General features: G+C 37.9%; 2 protein-coding genes and 1 long non-coding RNA gene across 4 annotated transcripts in view; all 3 read right to left on the bottom strand.

Annotated features, from left to right (window-relative positions):
- The window catches only part of LOC139126933 (uncharacterized), a 34,607-nt gene extending 19,454 nt beyond the window's left edge, over positions 1-15,153 (bottom strand). Inside the window, exon 1 of the mRNA XM_070692854.1 lies at positions 14,861-15,153. Coding sequence (XP_070548955.1) covers positions 14,861-15,147 — 287 coding nt within the window. The 5' untranslated portion in view covers positions 15,148-15,153. The remainder of the gene's footprint in view (positions 1-14,860) is intronic.
- Positions 1-22,439, bottom strand: part of LOC139130144 (uncharacterized) — a 483,832-nt gene that overhangs the window by 250,697 nt on the left and 210,696 nt on the right. The window lies entirely within an intron of this gene.
- The window catches only part of LOC139126957 (uncharacterized), a 64,335-nt gene continuing 58,070 nt past the window's right edge, over positions 16,175-22,439 (bottom strand). The window contains exons 2-3 of the long non-coding RNA XR_011550879.1: positions 16,661-16,770; positions 16,175-16,253 (exon numbers count right to left, since the gene is read on the bottom strand). This is a non-coding gene — a long non-coding RNA (uncharacterized lncRNA). The remainder of the gene's footprint in view (positions 16,254-16,660; positions 16,771-22,439) is intronic.

Raw genomic sequence — 22,439 nt, forward strand, 5'->3', positions numbered from 1 at the left:
TAAGGCATGTAGACTCATCTTTATTCTATAGACAGAAAAGCAGAATTATAGGCAGAAAAGGAATCTGTTAGCTTTTCTGTCAGCTGTATTTACCCCAGTCGAGTAAAAGCCAACATGGTCTTGTTTTGTAGTCTGCAGCATCAAAGTCTGCTTCGGTCAGTGAGTTTTATAGGCATATTTATGGAGATATGTTCTTTCAAGAAAAGGGCTACACTTGCTGTTTCATACAGTTCTATATTATCATTGTTTCTGTTTATTTCATATTATTTAGTTTCAATAACATAATTTCATTTACTTTGCAAGCAGTAAATATATTTGAATAAATAAGTGAAAAATAAATCTTTTCCATAAAATATTATTAGTTTCTGGTATTTTATAAAATGTGAGAGTGCTGGTGAATTGAAGGGAAAGTCACTATTTTTGACATTACTTTCATTTCATCCTATATGTACCAGTACCTAGTCTAGTATCATCTTTGGATTTCTTGACGTTACCCAAGTTTAGTTTTGCACTATTGCTTCCAACCTGGTACTGGATAACCAACCATAGACATTATGCAACTGGCTTACCCTGGAAGTCAATCAGAGAATATGACCCTCTGTTGATTGGATTTAGGATAATAGTGCACGCAGGGGTTACCAATAACTTATGTTTATCAGAGTTACACCTCACTGATCAAATCATTACTGGTATGTACAATGACTAGAAACACATTAACTTTTGTTGACTTCCATGGCAAGTCCTCTTGCAATCTCCTCAGTATGCTTTCACTTGTATTAGGTTGTGAACTAAAATGCAAAATGCTAGAATATGTTTGACAACATAAAAAAGACTGAGGCCATACTTGATTAATGTGTTACACACTGTCCACAAATATGATTTTATTCTCAAGTTTTGCAAGTTTTGCCATTTTGATCAGTGTCTAAAACTATCTGTGCCAATAACCCAGGGTCTTCAACTACTAATATAGCATACATTGTTCAATTAGTAGAAAACAAAACTGTACTGATTCATTAATCATTCTAAAATAATAAATGAATGTGACAAGTCAAGCACTGTATCTTCTTACATGTAAAATGCATGTGCTGAAAGCTAGCAACACTGGGCCATACTGGCTGTTCAACTTTTTCCCATTCTACTCAACAAATTAAACTTCCCATTGAGATTGTGGTAATGTCAAACACCCTGTATCAAAACTCCCCCCCCCCCCCCCCCCCCCCCCCCCCCGTTTGCTGCCTCATCTAAGTGAGACATCCAAACTGGTTTGCGTCTTGCTCATCTTCTGTTTTTCTCTCAAAGAAGTGGTTCTGGAAAACAAAAGAGAAGCTGTCATGAGTTATAAAACATTTTAATTTTGATGATATATGTCAAGTTCAGCTGAAGATTGTTGAGAAGTTACTGAGTACAAATTTGATTAGTTTCTGCTAACAAGACAGTTACATCACAACAGCTAGCTTTGGTTACCTGTACTTTAATTAAAATTTGGAACCTCTAGAAAAATACAGGAGCAGAGAGAGTGAAAGAGAAAATGTCAAACCTTCATACAGTACATCATGAAAAGATATTCATTTAATTTTGATTTAAAAGTCGACAAGTTTGACTTTTTTGAATAGATGGGCAATGGAATTCCAAATATTCACAGCATTAATAAAGCTGATGATCTCTGACCTGTAGCTATTCTTAACATTTGTAGGTGAAGGTTACCATCATTGGCACAATGATACATGTATAGTGTTCACTGCCTTTTAATGGCTCTCTAATTCTCTGCTAAATAGTAAAGCTCACACAAACATGCACATGATGCACAACAAATAGCAAGCACATTGATAATTTGGAGACTTTTTTCAAAAATCCTTATCTTGAATGAAAAGTGACATATTTTAAATCATCTTAATGTATATGCAGGACACAATCTGACTCTGCATTATGCATTCAAGTGTCTATGCACAGTTCATTACATCTCAGATGCTCAAACTGTAATAATTACTTCAGCACTAAAACTCGAAGTAGGTGAATGACTGTAGCTGTAAACTTCAAACACATTTGAGCTGTACAGTGTACAAGAGACTACATGCATCGCTTGTTCTGCTGTGCAATGTGTAAGAGAGTTCTTGCAGTGCTTCAGAGCAGTGGTAGCTCCATGTTCAGAGGCAATGCGTGTGTATGTGCATGCAGTCTATCCTAACACACTAAGCGATTTTGTGTTGAAGTAATCTTTGTAGTTTGAGCTTCTGCTATGTAATGAACTATGTGCATAGACACTTGAAACACTGCTGCATACTCTGATGTTTTTATTTTTCCAAAATAATGCTTCTCAATGGTAGAATCGAGCAAATATGTACTCACCAGAGCTTTCAGTGCAGGCTGTCATGGCGGCTGCCATCTTGAAAATACCCACAATGCAACATGTTTTTTGCTCATGTGGGGCGTTTTCATGCTCAGCCCAAGGTTTTTTTTCTCATGTAGGGCGTTTTCACGCTCAGGCTCACGTTTTTTTTGCTCATGTAGGGTGTTCACATGCTCGGCTTAGCTCTCTATGGGAGCCCTGATGTATATCTCTCTTAGCCCACGTGTACTCAAGCCAGTCTCCAGCTTAGCATCACTCTATGTACGTAGCTTAGAGCTTAGTGTAATAAAGTAGCATCTTAGATTATATAGTACTCGCTGTTTCCAGTCGTCTTGAAATCCCTTCATCATTGGAATATCAGCCTTGCCGGCCCCGACAGGCTACCACATAACCGTCCATACCAACGTAACCTCTTGCATAATATAAGGGACGTTCACTGTTGGCACCATGCTTTGCTCATGATACGTGTTGCCGTTCAAGCACTCTGGTGAGTCCATATTTTCAACCTTCGACAATGTGTAACCGTATGCTCTGTGTCCAAGTTCAGAGGTTGCCCTAAAGCCATTATGGTGATAACCGGGAGGGCATATTGTATACATTTTGTGTATATTTCGCTCACTGCTTAGCAGTTAGAGCACTCTGAGATTGTTGGGCAGCCTCTTGCTTAATATAACAGTCTGAGAGGAGGGGGCAAACTGTGGGGGCGCTGTCTATAAAAAATGACGTCATTTTGCCTTCAAAACAAATATGGCGGGAGCCATGTCATCCTGGATACACCGTGTTCAAAATACGGACTTGGAATACACTCTCTAGGACTTTGGAATCTCTAATTGATAGGTAATTGTTTTCTCGGATATTTACTTTTGGCAATGAAAGTGATTTACGGCTTGAATAAATTTCAGATACAAGGATTTCGAACTTGTTCAGTCTGACTCGACGGTCCACTAAACTTGTGTTTCCATGTTTGGTCTTGATTACGGAGCAGCTAAGGAGCCTTACATGTTGTGAACAGTCGTGAAACTTTACAGGTCGTGGCACCTATAGAAGAAAGAATGCGTGTGCCAATTTTAAACCCCCTAGCTTCATTGGACCAGAATTCGTCCCATACTGTATGGAGGCCGGTCACAGCGCTATAGCGAATCTGTACACACTGCACAGTGAAGCTGTGATCATTCGCACACGGTTATTTTAACCGTGATTCGCATGAGTTTTTCCGTGCTTGATTAAAACTATCATGGAACATTTCTTCACGCGAATATTGTTAAATACAGTATATAAACCAGGATTAAAATATTGTAGTGATATTTCCGTTCACTGTATTTTTGTGTTGTTGTTTTTTTTTGCTGCGTTTTCCAATCAGCTGACGCATGTTTTACATTGCAAATATTTGGACCTGATGAACTGCTCAATACATTACTTGTTTAAACCGCCTTTTTTTGTTCTTTTTTTTTTTTTTTTTTTTTTTTTTTTTTTTTTAATTTGTATATTTTTAAGGGGGTTCAGTGTGTTGTCGAGACCATGTTTTAAAGATACTGAGCATGCAGAGCTTACTCCACATCACTGTTCTCACAATCCAGTTCATTTTCAACTTCACTAGTACTATTTATTCCATATATGTCTCTTCCTTCCAACTCTACAACATATTCTTCAGGCAGATCATATTCTTCCTCCTCTTCTAAAATTATTTCTACTTCATCATCGTCACTATCTACATTCATTTCCTCTAGCAATAACTCATTTGTGGCTTCTAATGTGTCTCTATCAGTGACAGTGTCTTCAGTATTGCTAGCCTTTGTATTTAAACAGTTTCTACAAGTACATCCAGGCCCACACAGAGCGTCATGTTTTTTGCATCTACAGCGTTTTGTTTCACAACCTGTTTTACAAGCACAACCCTTCGTAAATTGATTGACATTAGCCTCTACAGCAGCAACATTTTCATCACTGTCCCATAGAATTGCCAAATTGTTACCAGTCAATTTAAAGCCATGCTCTGAATATTTTGGGAGTGAAATGACAGAGGTGTGCTTGACTCCACAGTTTTGAAATAAAACAAGAGCGAAGCCAGTGATACTGAAGCGCTGTTGCATTTGGAATGCTCTCCTCTTCATTTCTTATTCTAGGCTGTATTCCATTTCTAATTGTTTCTATCCATAGAACATGTAACTCCCTTTCATTCAAATTTTTGTTGTTATATTTTAGAGTTTTGAAAAGATCCTCTGGACCAGAATATTCCTTAACAAATTCTGAGTTGTGTCTCTTATAGTAGAGTGTGCCAATCAGACGGAGGAAAGAAAGAAGGCTAGAATCATCATTTGTTTGAGCCAAATTACACTCACCATAGCTCTTTCCACAGATAAAAGTTGCATGTTGGAAGAAAGCATTGAGGAAAGCAGCTTTACCATAGCCAACAAAAAAGGAAATATAGTCACAACCTGATGTGATATAAATTGATTGAATGCATTTTGCCCTGTCAATTGAGGGAACATCAGCCAGATCTGGGTCTCTCAAAATAGAATTGTGGAATTGATTCAAGTCTAGAAATGAGCGATCACCAGAGTGGGGTTTTAACTGAATGAAAATGTCTTTCTCCTTAAAATTGTCGTTATCAAAGACAGTTAGCTCATGTGATGACAAATATGGCAATCCTATGTGGTACACATCTGTTCAGGTGAATAAATGAGAATTTTACTGTAGTTGCATTTGGCAATATGCAGCCAGATACGGGTATCTGTTTCTTCATGGTTACCAAAGTATGCCCTATTTTCCATCAAAGCAGAGTCATGAGAAATGTAGAATGCCTTCCCTCTGTCCTCTCCATCAAATCCACCAGATGTTACAAACTCTTTTCCAGACCCAAGATGTGATTTTATTATTTTTGGAAGAGTATTGCTAAGAACATTGATAAGCAATCTCTTATTAACTCTGTTTTTGATGAAATCCATCCATTTTTTCTTTCGGTATTTGGGACTCCGGGGTCAAGCTATCCCATGTTTTGCTTTTATTGTTCCCATCTCTATCTCTACGAGCTCTTTCTATCTCCTTTGGGCTGGCTGGTCCCCAGACAGAGCATTGGGATCATCAAATAGTACATGAACAGCTTTGGTTTTTCTTCTAAAATGAGGTAAAATCCATCTCTTAGTAAGGTAACTGATATAATCATTAAAGCTTTTGTGATGGCTTCTGATAGGGGCAGTATTAATTATGAACATGCCCTCTAAGACCACCAAATCTGGCACCCAACTTCGAGGTAATTGTCAACCACAATACATTCTTTGTCATATCTTGAAGAAAATACCTTTGTTGCATTCGATTTCGTAGATTGGTGGTACACTGAGCCATCTGCATGGCAAATTGCCCTGGGAAGGGGAATAAATTGTTTGAAAGATGATATTGGTGTACCTGTCTTGATAGAGAAAGCAATTTGTTTTTTGAGACATATGTCAACTAATTTTTTATCCTGATCATTTGTGCGGACTTTTTTCTTCAAAGCTTTGACTCCTGTAAATGTTTTAAGCTTTTTCATTCTGACAGGAGCAGCTGTACTGGGTATATTAAGCAGCCTGGATGAAATGTAATTTTCATATGCATTTTCTCCAGTCTTGTAGAAATTACATAGATCCTCATAAACTGAGCCAGTGGCAGTCTCATCTGAAAATAGTTTGACCAAGCCTCTGTTATGGTCGTCAGAGATTACAAAAACACCACTCTCTGATATTTTATTGAGATACTTTATACAGAGCTGCTCATCAAGTTCTCTTGTACGTTTTTGGTCATCTCTTTGTACAGTAGAAATTTTAGTGTGTTTTTGGTCAATGTGAATTTGATTCATTATGTTAGACTGACAAGCAGCCCTGTATGGAAGGTAAACAGCAATATTATCCAGAAGCTCTGGAGAGGGCTTAAATACAGAATTTTTCACATTCAAATTTATTTGTGATTCATGTGCTTCATCTAAGGCAAGTTGCCTCCAACTCAGACCAGTAAATGAGGCTGTAAATCCACCACTCTGTAAATGTCCTAATACAGACTCCGGCATTTCCAAAATATCTTTTAAATGATGGGGTACAAGCCTTAGGTATATCTGCCTATCAAAAGGAAAAGAGGTGCTATTTTTTTTATTGCTGCAACCCGCAAACTCCAGTTTCCACTGCGGAATGCCAAGTATAAACTGATATAGGCAAAACAGTCCCTATGTATAAAGTTAGACCAGAATTTAAAGATATCGTCTTTTTTACTACATTTGTCAACAAAGTCCCTGAATTCAAGATCAAGGCCGTGAAGTTTGCAGTTGACATTCTCTTGAATACGTTTAATTTGTTCTAAACTGCTGACATTGGACAGGCTATCTATTTTTAATGATGCTTCCAGAACTTCCTTCATAATTGACTGACAATCAATTTCACATTTCCATGTATCTGGAAGTGCTTCTCTGTATTTAAAGAACTCTTCAATTTGCATTCTATAGAAAGCTTCCCAAGTATGTAATATGAACCTGTGAGATCTTTTGAAATTCTGGCATTTCAAAAGTGATGTCAGCAAACCCTCCTCCTTGAATGTTTCTTTTGCTACTGTTTTTAATCCAGCATCCATATAAACTTTGAATAACACTGGTTGAGTGTTTTTCAACAGGTGCCACTCACCAGGAAACACAATCAACCACCGTAATTCATCACTGTATTCTCTTTTTAACTTAACAAGGAGATCATATGTCTTCCCATCACCAACAATGATCAGATGCTTCAGTCGTTTACCAATATTGAAAACTGAATATAGTTTCTCTACTACATGTTTGACAGTTTCCAGACTATCACAGGGCTCATTGAGGACGCCCAGGTTAATGACCTTTGCCTTTTCAATATTTGGTGAATGAGTACTAGAAAGCATGTTTCTAAGGTTTGGTAGTGGACAAATATTTTCTAAGGCATGTGAAGAATGCCTTTGAAGACAATATAGAAATGTTTTTTTTGTCCAGTATTTCAAGTGTTTTTTGTTCATGATCAGTAATTTTGAAGTCATCTAGAGCATGATTTGACCGTGAAAGAAATGAATATGAGCCAACATCTGGCAAAAAATGCTGACTTTCATCAATTGATGCTTTGACAGACTGTATGTTTGATACAAGTTTTCTCCTCTTTTGTGCAGGAGATTTATCATCAGTACCAAAACTAGTACTTGCACCTGGAAATATACGTTCTCCATACACTTCATTCATGGACTGTTTAACTTGCTCAGATTTCATTAAGCGAATATTTGAAACAAACCAGGGCTTAAGTAGATCACTATGATTGTCATCAAATAGATCTGACTCGTTATTCATTCTTTCTATTGAAAGAAGTAGGTCGAATTGACCATAGCAACGACGAATAAGATAAAGTGGTTCTACATCATTGAAGGTGGATCCAAATTCACACTGTAGTTCTCCTGTTCCAGTATACACCTTCACAGGGCATTTTACAGTGTAGGATAACACACAAGTTCAGTATAATCTCCAGGTGTGCCTGATGTGCCCAGTATTTCAGCACGTGCACCAAAGTCAGCAAAGTTCTCAGTCAAGAGGAAATGCTGTTCATCCAGGGGGATTGTTTCTTCAAAATACCTGTATGATTCATCATTTGCTAATACTGAACCAATATATTTTCGTAAATTACAAGCTATAGAAGTTTCCATTTCAAAAAGTGAAATATCAATAGGTATGCCATCACTTGTTCTTTCACACTTCCTGAGTTTTACAGCAGAGCATGCTGCAATACACCTAAAAAGGAACTACTGTCTTTTTTCACACATATTTTATGCAATTCTGAAAAAGATCGCTGCCTTGTACTTGCAGTTATGAAGTCCTCGCTTGTATTTTTTATGGACTCTGGCCTAGGCTCTACCGCCTGGTAAGATGTTGCATGTATACCTCTGTTTTTAAAGTTTGTTGTCACAGTTGCATAGGGTTGTCCAATATCTATATTATCTAATGATGCAATGCAGAATGCATCTTCAGTGAAATTACTGGCATATTGTTCTTTAAGAATCTCATGAACCACTGTATTCATGTGATCTCTTGCAGTGGTTTTTGAACAAATAATGCCAAATGAATTAAGCAATGTTGTCAATTTAGTAGAGCCACTGTAAGAGTCTATACTGTCTGCAAGAATCAGATGTAATGGGTAGGTACATTGGTTATTTTTCAAAAACAATAAGTGGCATAAATTATAAAACAACTGAAGAAACCGCTTGTGTTTATTAACACTACCACTATTGTAAAAGCCTAGGTAATGATTTGTCCAACTGAAATTATTCCGAAACATCTCTGAGCGTTCTTTTTTACTTTGTGTTATCAGACAGACAAAATTCCAGAGAACAGGATCAATTTCGTTTACCAATTTTTTGAGATCAATAGAAGATAAATTTGGGATTTTCTGGTATTTATCAATAAAGTTTGCTGCTTGAGAGTGAAGTCTGTCTGACAAGTTTTCAGCAACTGAAAACAAGAGAGATATTGTGCTTGGACTTGTTGCAGTCATGTTCCGTGTAAGCTCAGCTCTAAGTGCAGAACAGGCCGTTTCTAAATTATTGACAGTTTTTGACATATTAAAATACTGTTTGTGAAGAATGTCCCTAGTATTTGCACCATATCTAAAATGAGAGTGCCGTAACTGCGTTGTACAATGCCTCCAGATTTCACAGTAGAAAATGAGATGTGGTGGCCAAAAATCTTTGCCATTTCCAATTTCAAAAATGTAGCTGACCTCTCAGTGTAAAATTCCAAAGGCCTATCATTATTACCTTTCTCTGTATATAGTTCTGAGATCTGTTCAATGTAGTGAGACTTTACTTCTGTCAAGAGAAGTGGCTCTCTATTGACAAGCTTTTTACAGACTAAAAGACCTACCCTAGAAATAGCAACTTCTTCAATATCCCCTGAAATTGCATCATTGTTTTTTTGTTTCAAAGATTCATTTATCTTTATAAGACTATCATTATCAGAAACATGACCATGCTGTTGTTGTTTGAGAGCATTGGTGAAACGATAGAGTTTCATATAACAACTCATACATATAGGACTGTCTGATTTCAATGCCAAATTTGGATAATCCCCTTGCTCTCTAAAATTATCGAGCAAGAAAAAAACATCAGGTGGATGTCTAACCTGACCATACAGACACCGATTACACTCAGGCATTACACAATGTACTCTGTGCCGTTTTGCCCATAAGGGATAATGCTCTGCACACAAAGGTGCATGTACTGGTATTTCTATTTCAGGATCATTGACAGCAAAGTTAAACAAAGCCCTAAACAACTGTTTGTCATCTATATTACTTGTTTTAACACTCTCATTGTCACAAACTGTACACTTGCTTTGCGGTCTTCGCCTTAGATCCACATTTTGTGTGGGATCTTTACCCTCTAAGTACTGACTAAATGCTTTGTCAAGGACATGATTACATGCATTACAGATACACATGTTAGCAGCTATGGCATAGTTTTTTTCTAACCAAGTCAAGTATCTTTCTTCCTTTTTTGTCTTATGATACCATTTTGCTGCAGAAACCTTGCCACATTTACCACAAGGGCCACAATCAGTTTTATCAGGATGAGCTTCCTTGACCCTGGGTTTACCGCCTCCCTTGCCAGAGATGTGCACTCTCACTACACCACCTTTGCTTGGTATTCTGTGTATCAAGGGTCGCCCATTACACATTAGTTTGAAATCATCTTCCTTCATTTTTGTGATTTGTGCAACTCTACGCTTTAATTTTGGAACATGACTTGATTTGAGACGGACTTTGAAAATATGGTCTTCACTGATGACTTGTATGACATTCGCAGACATCATATTTATTGATTTCCGTAACTTTGTTTCCATGTCATAGAGTAGAAAATGCTGCTTCCTTTCTGTTGATGCAGTTGCATACATCTGCCAGCGCTTTCTAATCAGAGTCAGTTGATTCACTACAAACTTGTGTTTCAATTTCATATTTGCTAACGACCTGACACATTTGTACTTATCTGTAAGTCTTTGAACTGATAACAACAAATTCCTGGTTTTGCAAGAAAAGTTTGTTTCCTGTACTTTCTCTTTTTATGCCTGTATACTAAGTAAACCCTCTTGAGCAATTTGAGCATTTTTATATAGGCTTGCACATGTTTAGCAGTTAACGAGCCGAAGGTAGATGATAAAGGTGTCAGAGTATGTGCTAATTTTTGCAATTTTGTCAGTCGCATAGTGGCCAATTGTTTAATTTTTTTAAGACCAACTGTCAATGGTAATCTACAAACACCAATTTCATAGAACAAGTTGTTTATGTTAAGAAGACTTTTCTTACTGTCACTGTTCAGAAGGATGCTTCTCTTGATTTTTTTGCACATGCGATAAGAATCATTATCAACATGCTTTCTGACCCATACTTTCCCCGACAAACCATCCTTTTCACTCTTACTGAGCTTATCTAGCCGTTTTACCTTCAAGGCCCAAAAATATCCTGTCTGAGACTTCATTCTTACTATGAACAGCCTTAATCTATCTGTAACAATGCCTTCAACTATATTGTTGACTTTGTCAGACAACTCACACTTTATGTCAGAACTGACTGAGTAAGCCGATGAATGAGGAGGAAAGAAGGAAAAACCATATAAAAAGCTCTCCGGAAATAACCACTGATTACCAACCACAATTCACTTTCGTCAGAGCTAATAAAATAAAAATGCACAAGATCAAATACAGAATGCTACTGTTAAACAGCTTTCCCTTGTTTTAATGGCTTCTTGAACGGAAAACATACAGTCCTTCCACAGAACAGAAACGACGGCTTGAGCGTCAGTCGAAAGAGAGACCCGTGAAGTGTGATAAACTGACTAAAAATCCAATCGCAACTCGACTCTACCGTCAACCAGTGTTAATCAAAAACCTTCACGCCACAAAACACGGCAAGTCTGTCAGAAATCTTCAGAAATGTTTTTTTCTTCGATGCAAAACGGGTGTAAATCTGAAATAAGGAAAGAAAGACGATTAAAGTTTGCTTCCAGTGGCATGCACAGAAACAGGTGAAGCCATGTATGCACATTCCATCGATATGTCACGGGAAGGTTTGACGTCTTTTACGGTTGAAATTCATCAAAATATCCCTACAAATAACTCTTTTTACACTTCATATAATGAAATACTTTGGATGGTCTACTTTAATTTTTTTAACAACTGAGTGCGCGCAAAGTACAACGACAACGACTTGATGTCGTCTAATACAGTACTTGCCCTCGCTAAAAGTAGCTGGTAAAGACCGCCGCCATCTTGGATTTCGATGTCAATTTTCGGCTCACGTTTCTGTGGTCGCTAGTCAAAATTATAGCTTGAACAGAAATATTTTTCAAATAGAACGAATATTTAGATGTAAGTTTCATTGAAAACCGCCATCAATTTGAGAAAATCGTATGGCCCCACAGTTCGTCCCACAATGAAAATACTCGATCGCGGCTGTGCAGCATTCTCTGTCTGTACGCAAAGGCATACTAAATCGCCGAAATTCCGTCTAAAAAATCACTCAGGTCCACATACCTTTAAATAAAACGCATTCGTTTGCTTTCCCTTCGTCTCCGAGGTCTGAAAGTGTTAAAATCAGGAGCGAGAAAATAGCCTGATGCAGTGAAGATGTCACGTGACAATTCGAAAGGAACGCTCATTAACATATTCAAATTTGGCATCCAGCTGTCAGACTGATAAGGGGCGTTCACTATTGGCACTATGCTTCGCTCATGGTACGTGTTGCCGTTCGAGCACTCTGGTGAGTCCATATTTTCAATCTTCGACAATGTGTAACCGTACGCTCTGTGCCCAAGTTCAGAGGTTGCCATAAAGCCATTATGGTGATAACCGGGAGGGCACATTGTATACATTTTGTGTATATTTCGCTCACTGCTTAGCAGTTAGAGCACTCTGAGATTGTTGGGCAGCCTCTTGCGTAATATAAGGGGCGTTCACTGTTGGCACTATGCTTCGCTCATGGTACGTGTTGCCGTTCGAGCACTCTGGTGAGTCCATATTTTCAATCTTCGACAATGTGTAACCGTACGCTCTGTGCCCAAGTTCAGAGGTTGCCATAAAGCCATTATGGTGATAACCGGGAGGGCACATTGTATACATTTTGTGTATATTTCGCTCACTGCTTAGCAGTTAGAGCACTCTGAGATTGTTGGGCAGCCTCTTGCGTAATATAAGGGGCGTTCACTGTTGGCACTATGCTTCGCTCATGGTAAATGTTGCCGTTCGAGCACTCTGGTGAGTCCATATTTCAATCCTCGACAATGTGTAACCGTACTCTCTGTGCCCAAGTTCAGAGGTTGCCATAAAGCCATTATGGTGATAACCGGGAGGGCACATTGTATACATTTGTGTATATTTCGCTCACTGCTTAGCAGTTAGAGCACTCTGAGATTGTTGGGCAGCCTCTTTGTAATAAGGGGCGTTCACTGTTGGCTGAATGCTGCGCTCACGGTACGTGTTTGCTGTTCGAGCACTCTGGTGAGTCCATATTTTCAATCCTCGACAATGTGTAACCGTACGCTCTGTGCCCAAGTTCAGAGGTTGCCATAAAGCCATTATGGTGATAACCGGGAGGGTACATTGTATACATTGTGTATATATATATATATATATATATATATATATATATTATATATATATATATATATATATATATATCTGGACCCAGTTATCCCTATAGTATGACATCACAATATAGGTATACGGTTTACAGGATTTCCACATACCCCTACTTCTGACGTCAGAAGTAGGGGTGTACGGTCGGCACTTTTTTCTACTGAAACTTTTAGTAAGCACACCTGTGCAGATAAAATTTGAGTGGGCACAAAGGAATTTACTAAAAAATGCGGTAAAGGTAACATATAGCGAAAACGTTAAAGCTTTTGATAGAGATAATTTTTAGAGTTGTGTTGTTTTTTTAACTGGGCAAAACGAGAACGTTCACCGTCGTCTGCTCCCCACGTTTGCTTCTACCTCTGTACTGTACTACACATCATTAGCCATAAACAGCCGGGCCATTGGTCAAAATCGACATATTTATCACCAAACAAGAATCCAATATACATTAAGAATATTATGTATCAAAATCAACACATCATCCTGTCAGGTGACGGGTTAAATTCTTAGCATTGGCAAAGTGTTGTATTGCAGTTGAAGTGCGGTAGGCTGTACTAAAGCAAGAATGTGTTCTGTGGCAAACACGGCTTCCAGTAGCTTGTGTCACTTGTCGACAGCTCGATAGGAGCCGCGGCCTGAATGAAGTGTTTTCCTAAGCCACAAGTAAAAGCTAGATGAATTGAACATTGCATGGCAAATGTTTTTCGTTATTGTGCTTTGATTACTGTGATTGTTTATGATTTTAGTTTCAATCATAATTGCGATGAAAGGTGATACACTGTTGTCCTCAATTTTAAACAGTGTCCCAAGGGCTTAGAATATATACGAACGTAGGCCTTACGATCTTCATATGGCATCATACTCCTCCAGTCCTCGCAAGTTTCGAGCAATATCATTTGCCTAGGTGCACTATGGTTACATAAATCGCCAACAAGGACGATGTGATACAGTTCAATGGTGGTTCTATTCATATATTATGACCGGAGTCAGGATTTGAAACGATTTGTTGATAACAGAAAAAAATGACGACTGCAGCATTGCAGTATATGTTCGTTCGTACAGTATAAAGAATGTGTAAGCGCCGCTATGAACAGCAAGACAAGGTTAAATTTTGATGCAGTTTTTACATTATCACTTTACCTTCAAACAAAATAATGCATCTAAAGATATTATACCATCTTCTTTTCCCTTGTCCTCGATGAATATCCATTCAAGTTTTGTGCAGAACATCCGACAGCGAGAGACTACTCTGACGCATCAAAGGAAAATGCGTCCGAATGTGAAGGGAATCTGCTGAAGCCTTACAACTTAATCCGCCACGCTGACATAATAAAGATCTAAATTACATCGCACGGGGAAGTAATTTTTTTTCGAATGAAAAAGGGTCTATGCATGTGATAAATATATATTCTTCAAGAATTTCTCACTCATGTGACGTCATCGAAGACGCCTTCCGGCTCGGAGGGATACTGCCTCTATGTTGGGGGGAAACCCTCGTCTCCTTTGACGTCACACTCATTCGATATATATATATATATATATATATATATATATATATATCAATGCATTTCTGCTGTACGATGTAACAGGAAGACTTTTATGAGTTAGGATTTTGCAAGAATGGGACTGTTTACATCGATCAGCTTGTAGATATGATTATTCATATTAGATACTTGGGTCCCAAAGCAGGTCGGCTATTTACGAGAGGGGATCTGCTGCGGCGTCTGCATTTTGAGAGTAAATTATGCTTGTTTGCTAAGGGTTGATTCACTATCTGAATAAAGTATATGGAGCTGTTTTGTTATGCACAGGTTATGAAAGATAGCCTAAATTAAATAGCAATATAAACCAAAATGAATACTCACCCGGAAAAGTGATCAGTTTTGAAGGAAACAGATCCCCTGTGAACATACAGTTGAACATCATTCGTGATATCACGCCAATTGTTGTCACTCCGGGAGTCTTCAAAAAGATATGTTGTTAGAAGTTTGTCATCTGGCCTAGCCTTGCCAAGTTGATTTAATACGGGCAATGTTATTGTAACGCCCTTTCGAAAGTGAACACTTGTTCCATTATGTTCTCGTAAGTATATGGTTGGACTGAGTGCAGGTACACCATCATATACAAGATGACCGAAAGCCGCCCGAGCCATAATGGGATTTGGTACATAATCTGCAAAACGCGAACAAGTATTAAGAAAACAGTAACTTTTATAAAAATGGTAATATTTTTATCAAAGAATCAACAACCAGGCAGTTCTTTCGATGTTTAAAATCACTGCAAAATATCAATGAACATCATATCTCTCAAAACAACTCTTTTAACTTACCTTTATGTCAAACAAGAAGGATTTGAACGTTGCCCTAGTGGGGACATTTATCCTTAAAAGTTTGTTCAACGGCCATATATACACACATCCCTTGACGTCTACTCTAAAGTGATCTTCGTAGGGCTTTGATTTCACAATAAAGTACCCTGGTTTTTGGATTCTTGCGATGAGGATATTCTCTTCCTACGGGGAAAACTACTAGTTTTCTAAGGAAAGTTCAATGGCAAAAACAACAAGAACAACGACAACAACATAAAACAACATAAACAACGAAAGCAAATACTGTGTTCTTCTCGAAAAATATATACCGACACAGAAAGACGTGTTAACGTTGGGTAGGATTTTAGAATGAGAAGATCGCGATGACACACGTATTTACAATATACTAAGAATCGCCCTTAACTATTTCTCGTTGTTTTAATGGTCTCGATTTCAAATCTTTGAAAACTCGATGTGTAATAATCCTTCAATTTTTTTAAAAAAAACCGTTCAGGGTATCTCATCTTTATTTTTGATTAGTACTTAATTTTGTATTACAAGAGTTTATTTATTATTCCATTTTATTATGACGTCGGACTACAGTCCGGAAAAACACACAACTTCCCCACTTGGTATGTTTTGAGTAGAATTTCAACAAAACAAACCTGAGTTGATGGCAACTCTTTCCATACAGTTCCGTTTTCACTTGTCATAATCGAATGTGGTCTTGCTCTCTGGTTGCTGTCCATCCTGAATCCTAGTGTTACCTCTGCTTTAAAGTTACCTTTTTTGCCACTTAAGATTTCAATAACATCAGATTCAATATACTCGAAGTTTTCCAATGTTGGCATTTGTATTGCATCCGTGTAGCGCCTGATATATATAGGACCAGAGTACTCATTGGACCTCCCTGAGACTTCTAAGCAAAACCGTGTTGGTAATACACATGTCTGCTTAAATTGAAACGATGTGATACTTAGTCAGGAAGATGATCAAATCAAAACATATTTAGAGGACAATACAAGTTTAAGCGTTGTATTCATTGCTTCGCTTCATAAAGTTTGTGTGTGATGTATAATAGTGAGCGTACGAGCGTGAGTGCTTCATGAACTCTACAGCGTGTGGAGGGGTCGCAGTCAGAAAAATTGTAACAACATAGTTCGGTTATTGAACCAATCTTTTTGAGATTGGGGATTTGGCCTAGCGGTTTTGTCTGTGGCTTCTCCGCTAGGTGACCAGGTAACGTACGTTGTGAGTTCGAACCCGATTGAAACCACCGTATATTATATACATACTGCATACTTTTAAAATATTATAAATTGAACATGTGTCCTTGAAAGGACTGTCATAATCTTACCGCATATGATTCGCCAGGGATAAGATGAATGCTGTACGACTTATCCCAATGGTTGTTGCTGACAGGAATACGGTCCTTAAAAGATACAACTTCAGATTCACATGTTTTAGCTGAGGTAAAAAGAGAAACAAGAACAAACTAAATTGGTTGTGGAAAGTACTATAGGACAAATGCAAGTGCAATAATACTTTAACCAATGGTAAAATTGCACATTAAACACGATGTAAATTAATCTTCAACCATCAAACTCAAAACTCTATGCTTTCACGCAACAAACTCTCAGACTTAAAACTTCAAACTTCAAACTTGCAGAATGTAGGTAGCCCTTCAAAACTACATGTAATTTCGTTAGTGAGTCTTTTTCATGTACGTTCATTCAGTAACGATTACATATCTGTTATATTCATTTTCGAGAACGATTTTTCAGTTTTCGCATTTCCAGAATGCGTAGATACAGTAAATACATAAAATTTTGATTGAAACTGTAAACCAATACGATACATCTGTGATACACTACACTTGACCGATAATCAACTTTCAGTTTCAAAAAAGAGAAGTCGATCGAGTATGATCGTTTACTTTCAAACAATTTCATTATATGTGGAAGTCATTTCTATTGCTGGTATATTTATTTAATGAATTAAAAATATTTCGTCAGGCACGAATTTTAAAAATTGGTACATAATGTTGTGAAATGGCACCTTATGGCAACGCTATTCCCTCCTTAGGGTACATATTTGGTATTAATGATAAACAGAATATGTCGAAATCTGGATGCGGCTTCACGCAATGTAATATTACATGACGAAATAGAACATATAAACAGAAAAAAAGACAATTACGTTTTGCATTATATAATCGCCTTTTTGAATTACATCGGTCGAAAGACTGACATTCAAAAAAGTCATTAAAAGCATCATAAGCAAACTTCAAATGACTCTTCTTCAAGTGTCAAGGTATAAAATCGTCATCCCTTTATACATCATTACAAGAGAATAAAATAACTTTTCATAAAATAAGACCAAGTCAGAGTAAAGTCGATATTTAATGATAAAATGGGAGAGAGAAAAACATGAAAGTGAGAGAATAGCAAACGTTTTGCATATCTATACATTTCTTTCCCGCCCAATGTACGACAGCTTGACATGCTACGATGTAAACCTTACCAATATTTTAATGTCGGGTCGACTGCTTAATGAAAATTGAATAATCTTTTCAAAAAATGATTTTCGGCAATAAGACTGTGTTATGCGCAACGCCACTTTAATTGAGACTTCTCCAATTCGTCGCTTAATATCTGCGAAGTATACAAAGAACATCCTTAGCCCCAGCTAACGGCACAGGGAAGTTAGTGTCCTTAAGTCTCCTACATAAATTTCCTCCATTCATTCACAACCTAAAGTGGTACGATATTAATCTACTGATCAACCAGTTGTGAACAGGCTAGCACAGTGTGATGGTTACTCATAAGTAACCATAACCTTAACCTAGATGTCGACGTTGGCTTGGATGTTGTACGTCATGTATATTCATATATGGGCATTAATATCCTTCACAACCACGTCAAAACCTTTTATCCTAAGATCAACGCAAGTATATACCTCATTTATCAATAAATTACCTCCATAGCCCCTGATATTATGAAAGAAGCTGCCACAACAGGCCTCTAGTCACCAGTTACTTTCCATATTATCAGCAAGTCTTTGTAAAACAAAAGCTTGCACAAACTACTTCAAGAAACGGGAACATCTGCAGAGACAGTATGGTACATCCCGACTACGTACGAGTTGAGGTCTGACTAAGTTTCGTTCAACAAACTCGCAGATTCTCAAAATTCGCGCAGATAATGATAGGTTCCATAGTTTATGTCATGGTAGGAACCTACGGCACAGGGGCCCTTTATCATAAGATATGCTGTGAAGTAACACATATCACACATAGCTTAATGTGAAGATAAAGACCTGTATAAGTACTCAGTGCCTCCGGAATACGATATTTAAGTAATCACCATGCACATCGGTGTAATTCATTCCTCTGATCCTTTTTACCGCTCAGTAGCCTCCAGAAAAAGTAATAGAGATGAAGTGTGTTCGGGCATTAGCTTGAAGGACAGTGACTAAGATCTCTATCCAACAGAGTCCTTCATCATGAAACATGGCCTTAACTTTCCCAGTGGAGGAACTTCACTTTCATATCCAAAATACACTCAAAACATCTGAAGTTTTAGTCATCATTGTTCTTTGCGAATACTTTAAAACTCTAATACCGAAGTAAGGAATCTGATACCTGACCAATTGAAATAGTTTCAGTATTTCTAATGGGATTTTACACTCAAATTCGATCCAGCTGCAAAACAAATTGGCCAAGGTGTTGTTTTAATCGAGGTGTATCAACGATTTTTACAACATTAATACAGAGGGCTTGGTGTGGTCTTGTTTACATGTTTAATCAGCTACATGCTCTCAGTTACACAACACACCAGGGCCACTCCACACAAGTCAGGTACAGAAACATAAAAAGATCACCACACTTTGCAATGTCATGAGTGTTTTCTCATTTATATTGCAAATTCATTGCAAGGTAATGTTGTAAGGTGCTGAACAAGAACACAAAAATCCAAACGCTCTCTCAAAGAGAGATTCCAAGCCCTTTTTCAAGGTGATCAACATAGGCGACTGACGAAGATCCAATGGAAGACTGTTCCATAAATCGGGAACACATCTTGAGATGGAGCATTTCCCATACGTGTGCAGGTTAAATCATGGCTCATGAAGAAGACTTTTTCATTTGATCGAAGTAAGTGAGGTGAAGGTTTGATGTGAAGTAGAGCTGAGGAGAAGTGCCATGAATGCCCTGTATGTAATCAGAAGCATTTTGTGTTGGATCCTGTATTGTACTTGTTACCAATGAAGTTCCTAAAGTGTAGAGGTGATGTAATCAAATTTCATTATCCTTGACACAATCCTAGCTGCAGTGTTTTTGGCATGGTGGAGTAGGTTGATGCCCTCGGAAGGTAATCCAAATAGGTGAGCGTTACATTAGTCTAATTTAAAGAGATTATGGGTTACCAACTCATCATGATGACCCACCCAAAGTCAGTGCCTCTGCTACCGCTACCCAATGAAGCCGATATTAATAGAGATGATCTTATCTTCTTTCGCATATGTCATGCCATTAAGGTGAAGTACTACGAATTACGTCAAAATTAAGTTGTGGTGTCATTTTCTTGAAACTTTGCACAAATATCCTTGGAAGTTGCGCAAGTGCAAAAATGAAATAAAAATGGGGGTCACCACGCTCGTTTCCATGGAAACGGACGTTAAAATGGCGTCGTTAGAATAAATAAAAATGATATAATTCACTTAAACTAAAGAAAGCAATTATAAAACGCTTAGCAAATGAGTTAATTTTAATAAATACCAAGACTTAAGATCCATATCTATCAAATGTACAGTTTTCATGATGTTTGTGAAGAAATTTAAACATAAGTATCGATTACAAAATGACGATATCGAAATTATATCACTACATAATTTTCAAACTTTCTTCCTGTCGCTTTGAATGGTGTCATTTTGACCAAACTTGGCGAATAAACTCCTGACATAATACCATTTAGTTTACACTTTTAATATAAGGGTGTCACCACGCTACTTTTTACAATATCTCCAGGTGAATGGGTAATTTGCGCCATATAAATGGGAGAGAAATGTTAATTTTTCGCTCATATTGAATAATAACCAGCTTCCTAGGGGTCAAAATATGACAAGGTTATAGGTCACATGTATGTCTAAGACACTGGGTCAAAAAATTAGGTAAAAGCGCAATTTCAACAATGACAGGGGATGTTAAATACATGCGCTACAAAATAACCCATTTGCGGCAGGCTGGAGTTAAACCTGCGCAGAAACGTTCTAAAGCGTGTGCGCGTCCGAATTCGTCGCCCTTTACCTTAAGGGCTACCTGCAGAAAAGGAAGATGGATGTTGCCAAAGGGCATTATGTTGAAGCAGACTCCTGAGCTTTCTTAGACTGTGTATGACCCCAAAGCAGCCTGAGACTCACCAAAAGGGTTTGGAACTTTGGTAGCCTGAAGTTCCAGTTGGTATTGAGGGTGCGTCTTAGGCCAGACAAACCAAATGGTCCACCAGATCACTCAGAGTGTATGTTTAACAACAAGCAAGAAGTTGATCAGGCACTACATGAGGTCTTGCCGAACCTCCTGGAGATGGTTGGAAAAGTTGACTCAGAGGAGTTCAGGCCATGTGGTTGATATAATTATCATCCTCTGGCAAGACATTATTCAAATCCAGCAATTGAGAGGCGGCTCTGACATCCCATTTTCTATAGCTCTAAGAAACAAATAGGCAATCATTAATATGAAAAACAAAGATTACAACTGCTTCCACTGGGCGCTCCACTCGGCTTTGTTTCCTGCAAATGCAGACAGGCCATCGATGTACCCCATCAAGGACAGGTTTGACGGGGCTTTCGAAAGCGTCAATGCCCCACCGCCTCTCCAAGATTGTTAAGGTTAAGAGACAGGGAGGCCTGGCCATAAATGTCTTTAATGGGACTGAGGTGTCACTATTTTTCACATCAGCAAGCAGCCTACGGGAATGACCCAGATCAAAGTTTTTTTATTGCCAGTGAAGGGCATGGTTTGTGTGTCAGGAGAACTCGGCAACTCTACCAAATTTTTTTCTCTTTGGCTTATGTTTCCTTATCTGACATGGATACATTAAATGCTGAATCAGGGCCAAAATCTAAACGGCGTATGCGGAAATATAAAAAAGGATTCTTTAAGCAGCAACTGCCATTGAGATAAAAACATTCCAAGTAATACTCTTAAGCCAACAACAGCAAGAATTAAAACAACTACCTTCATTGTAAATATAAACTTTAGACAAGAGTTTGAACCTCTTTTAGGAAAATTAATTGAATGTCAAAAATAGAGCCTTAAAAAGCAGAACGACAAATGACAGCACTATTTCAGACTCTCACTGACGATGCTGTTGCAAGAACACATGAGTGTACAGAATGGTGGTGCTAGTTTGAAGAATGTACCAGCAAACTGCAGAACGTGAAGATTTATGAAAATCCTAAAGTTAAAGTAACAGCCGGTAAACAATATAATGATGCAGTCAAGCTCTATAGAAATGATAGCAGTATATCTAAAAATGTATTGGATTCCAGGTTTACAGGTGAGAGGACAAAGAAAATGTGGAGAAACTATATACATTTGATGAAAATAACCAAAGGAAATTCCGCCTGTCAGTGTTTATATATTAAGGCATGTTCTTGAGAGACATGACATCTCTAATGAGTAGGATAAATATCACAAATTCTGACCTTTATAGTAAAAAAACAATGGTAAAAATTTTCAATACCCACTCTTTGTTCTCTCTTTACGTTCCACAGTTCGGCATATTGGCCTCATAATTCTCTACACATGGAGGAAATCGTGGGAGAATTCAATCAGGGTTTAGCATTAATTACCATGGAAGGTTGTGAAGCTAAACATCAGTGCTAAGCAGTTTATGCTGAAAATTCAAGTGAACAGAACAGATGGAACCGTGTGTTCCATCATCAATATGTACAGTTATAGAGATGGGGACACAATGAAACCAGTGGTAATTACAGGAAGAGGAAGGTTGATCATTACTTAACAAATGAAAAAGAGAAATATGCTCCAAAGGAATGCTCAGACAAGGAACAGTTCTATTTGTGTGGTAAAGGTAAAGAATGTCTCTGACATCAAGTGTAGCAGCTGTTCTCGTTGG

This window comes from Ptychodera flava, chromosome 3, assembly GCF_041260155.1.
Source record: "Ptychodera flava strain L36383 chromosome 3, AS_Pfla_20210202, whole genome shotgun sequence".
NCBI classification, from domain to species: Eukaryota; Metazoa; Hemichordata; class Enteropneusta; family Ptychoderidae; genus Ptychodera; species Ptychodera flava.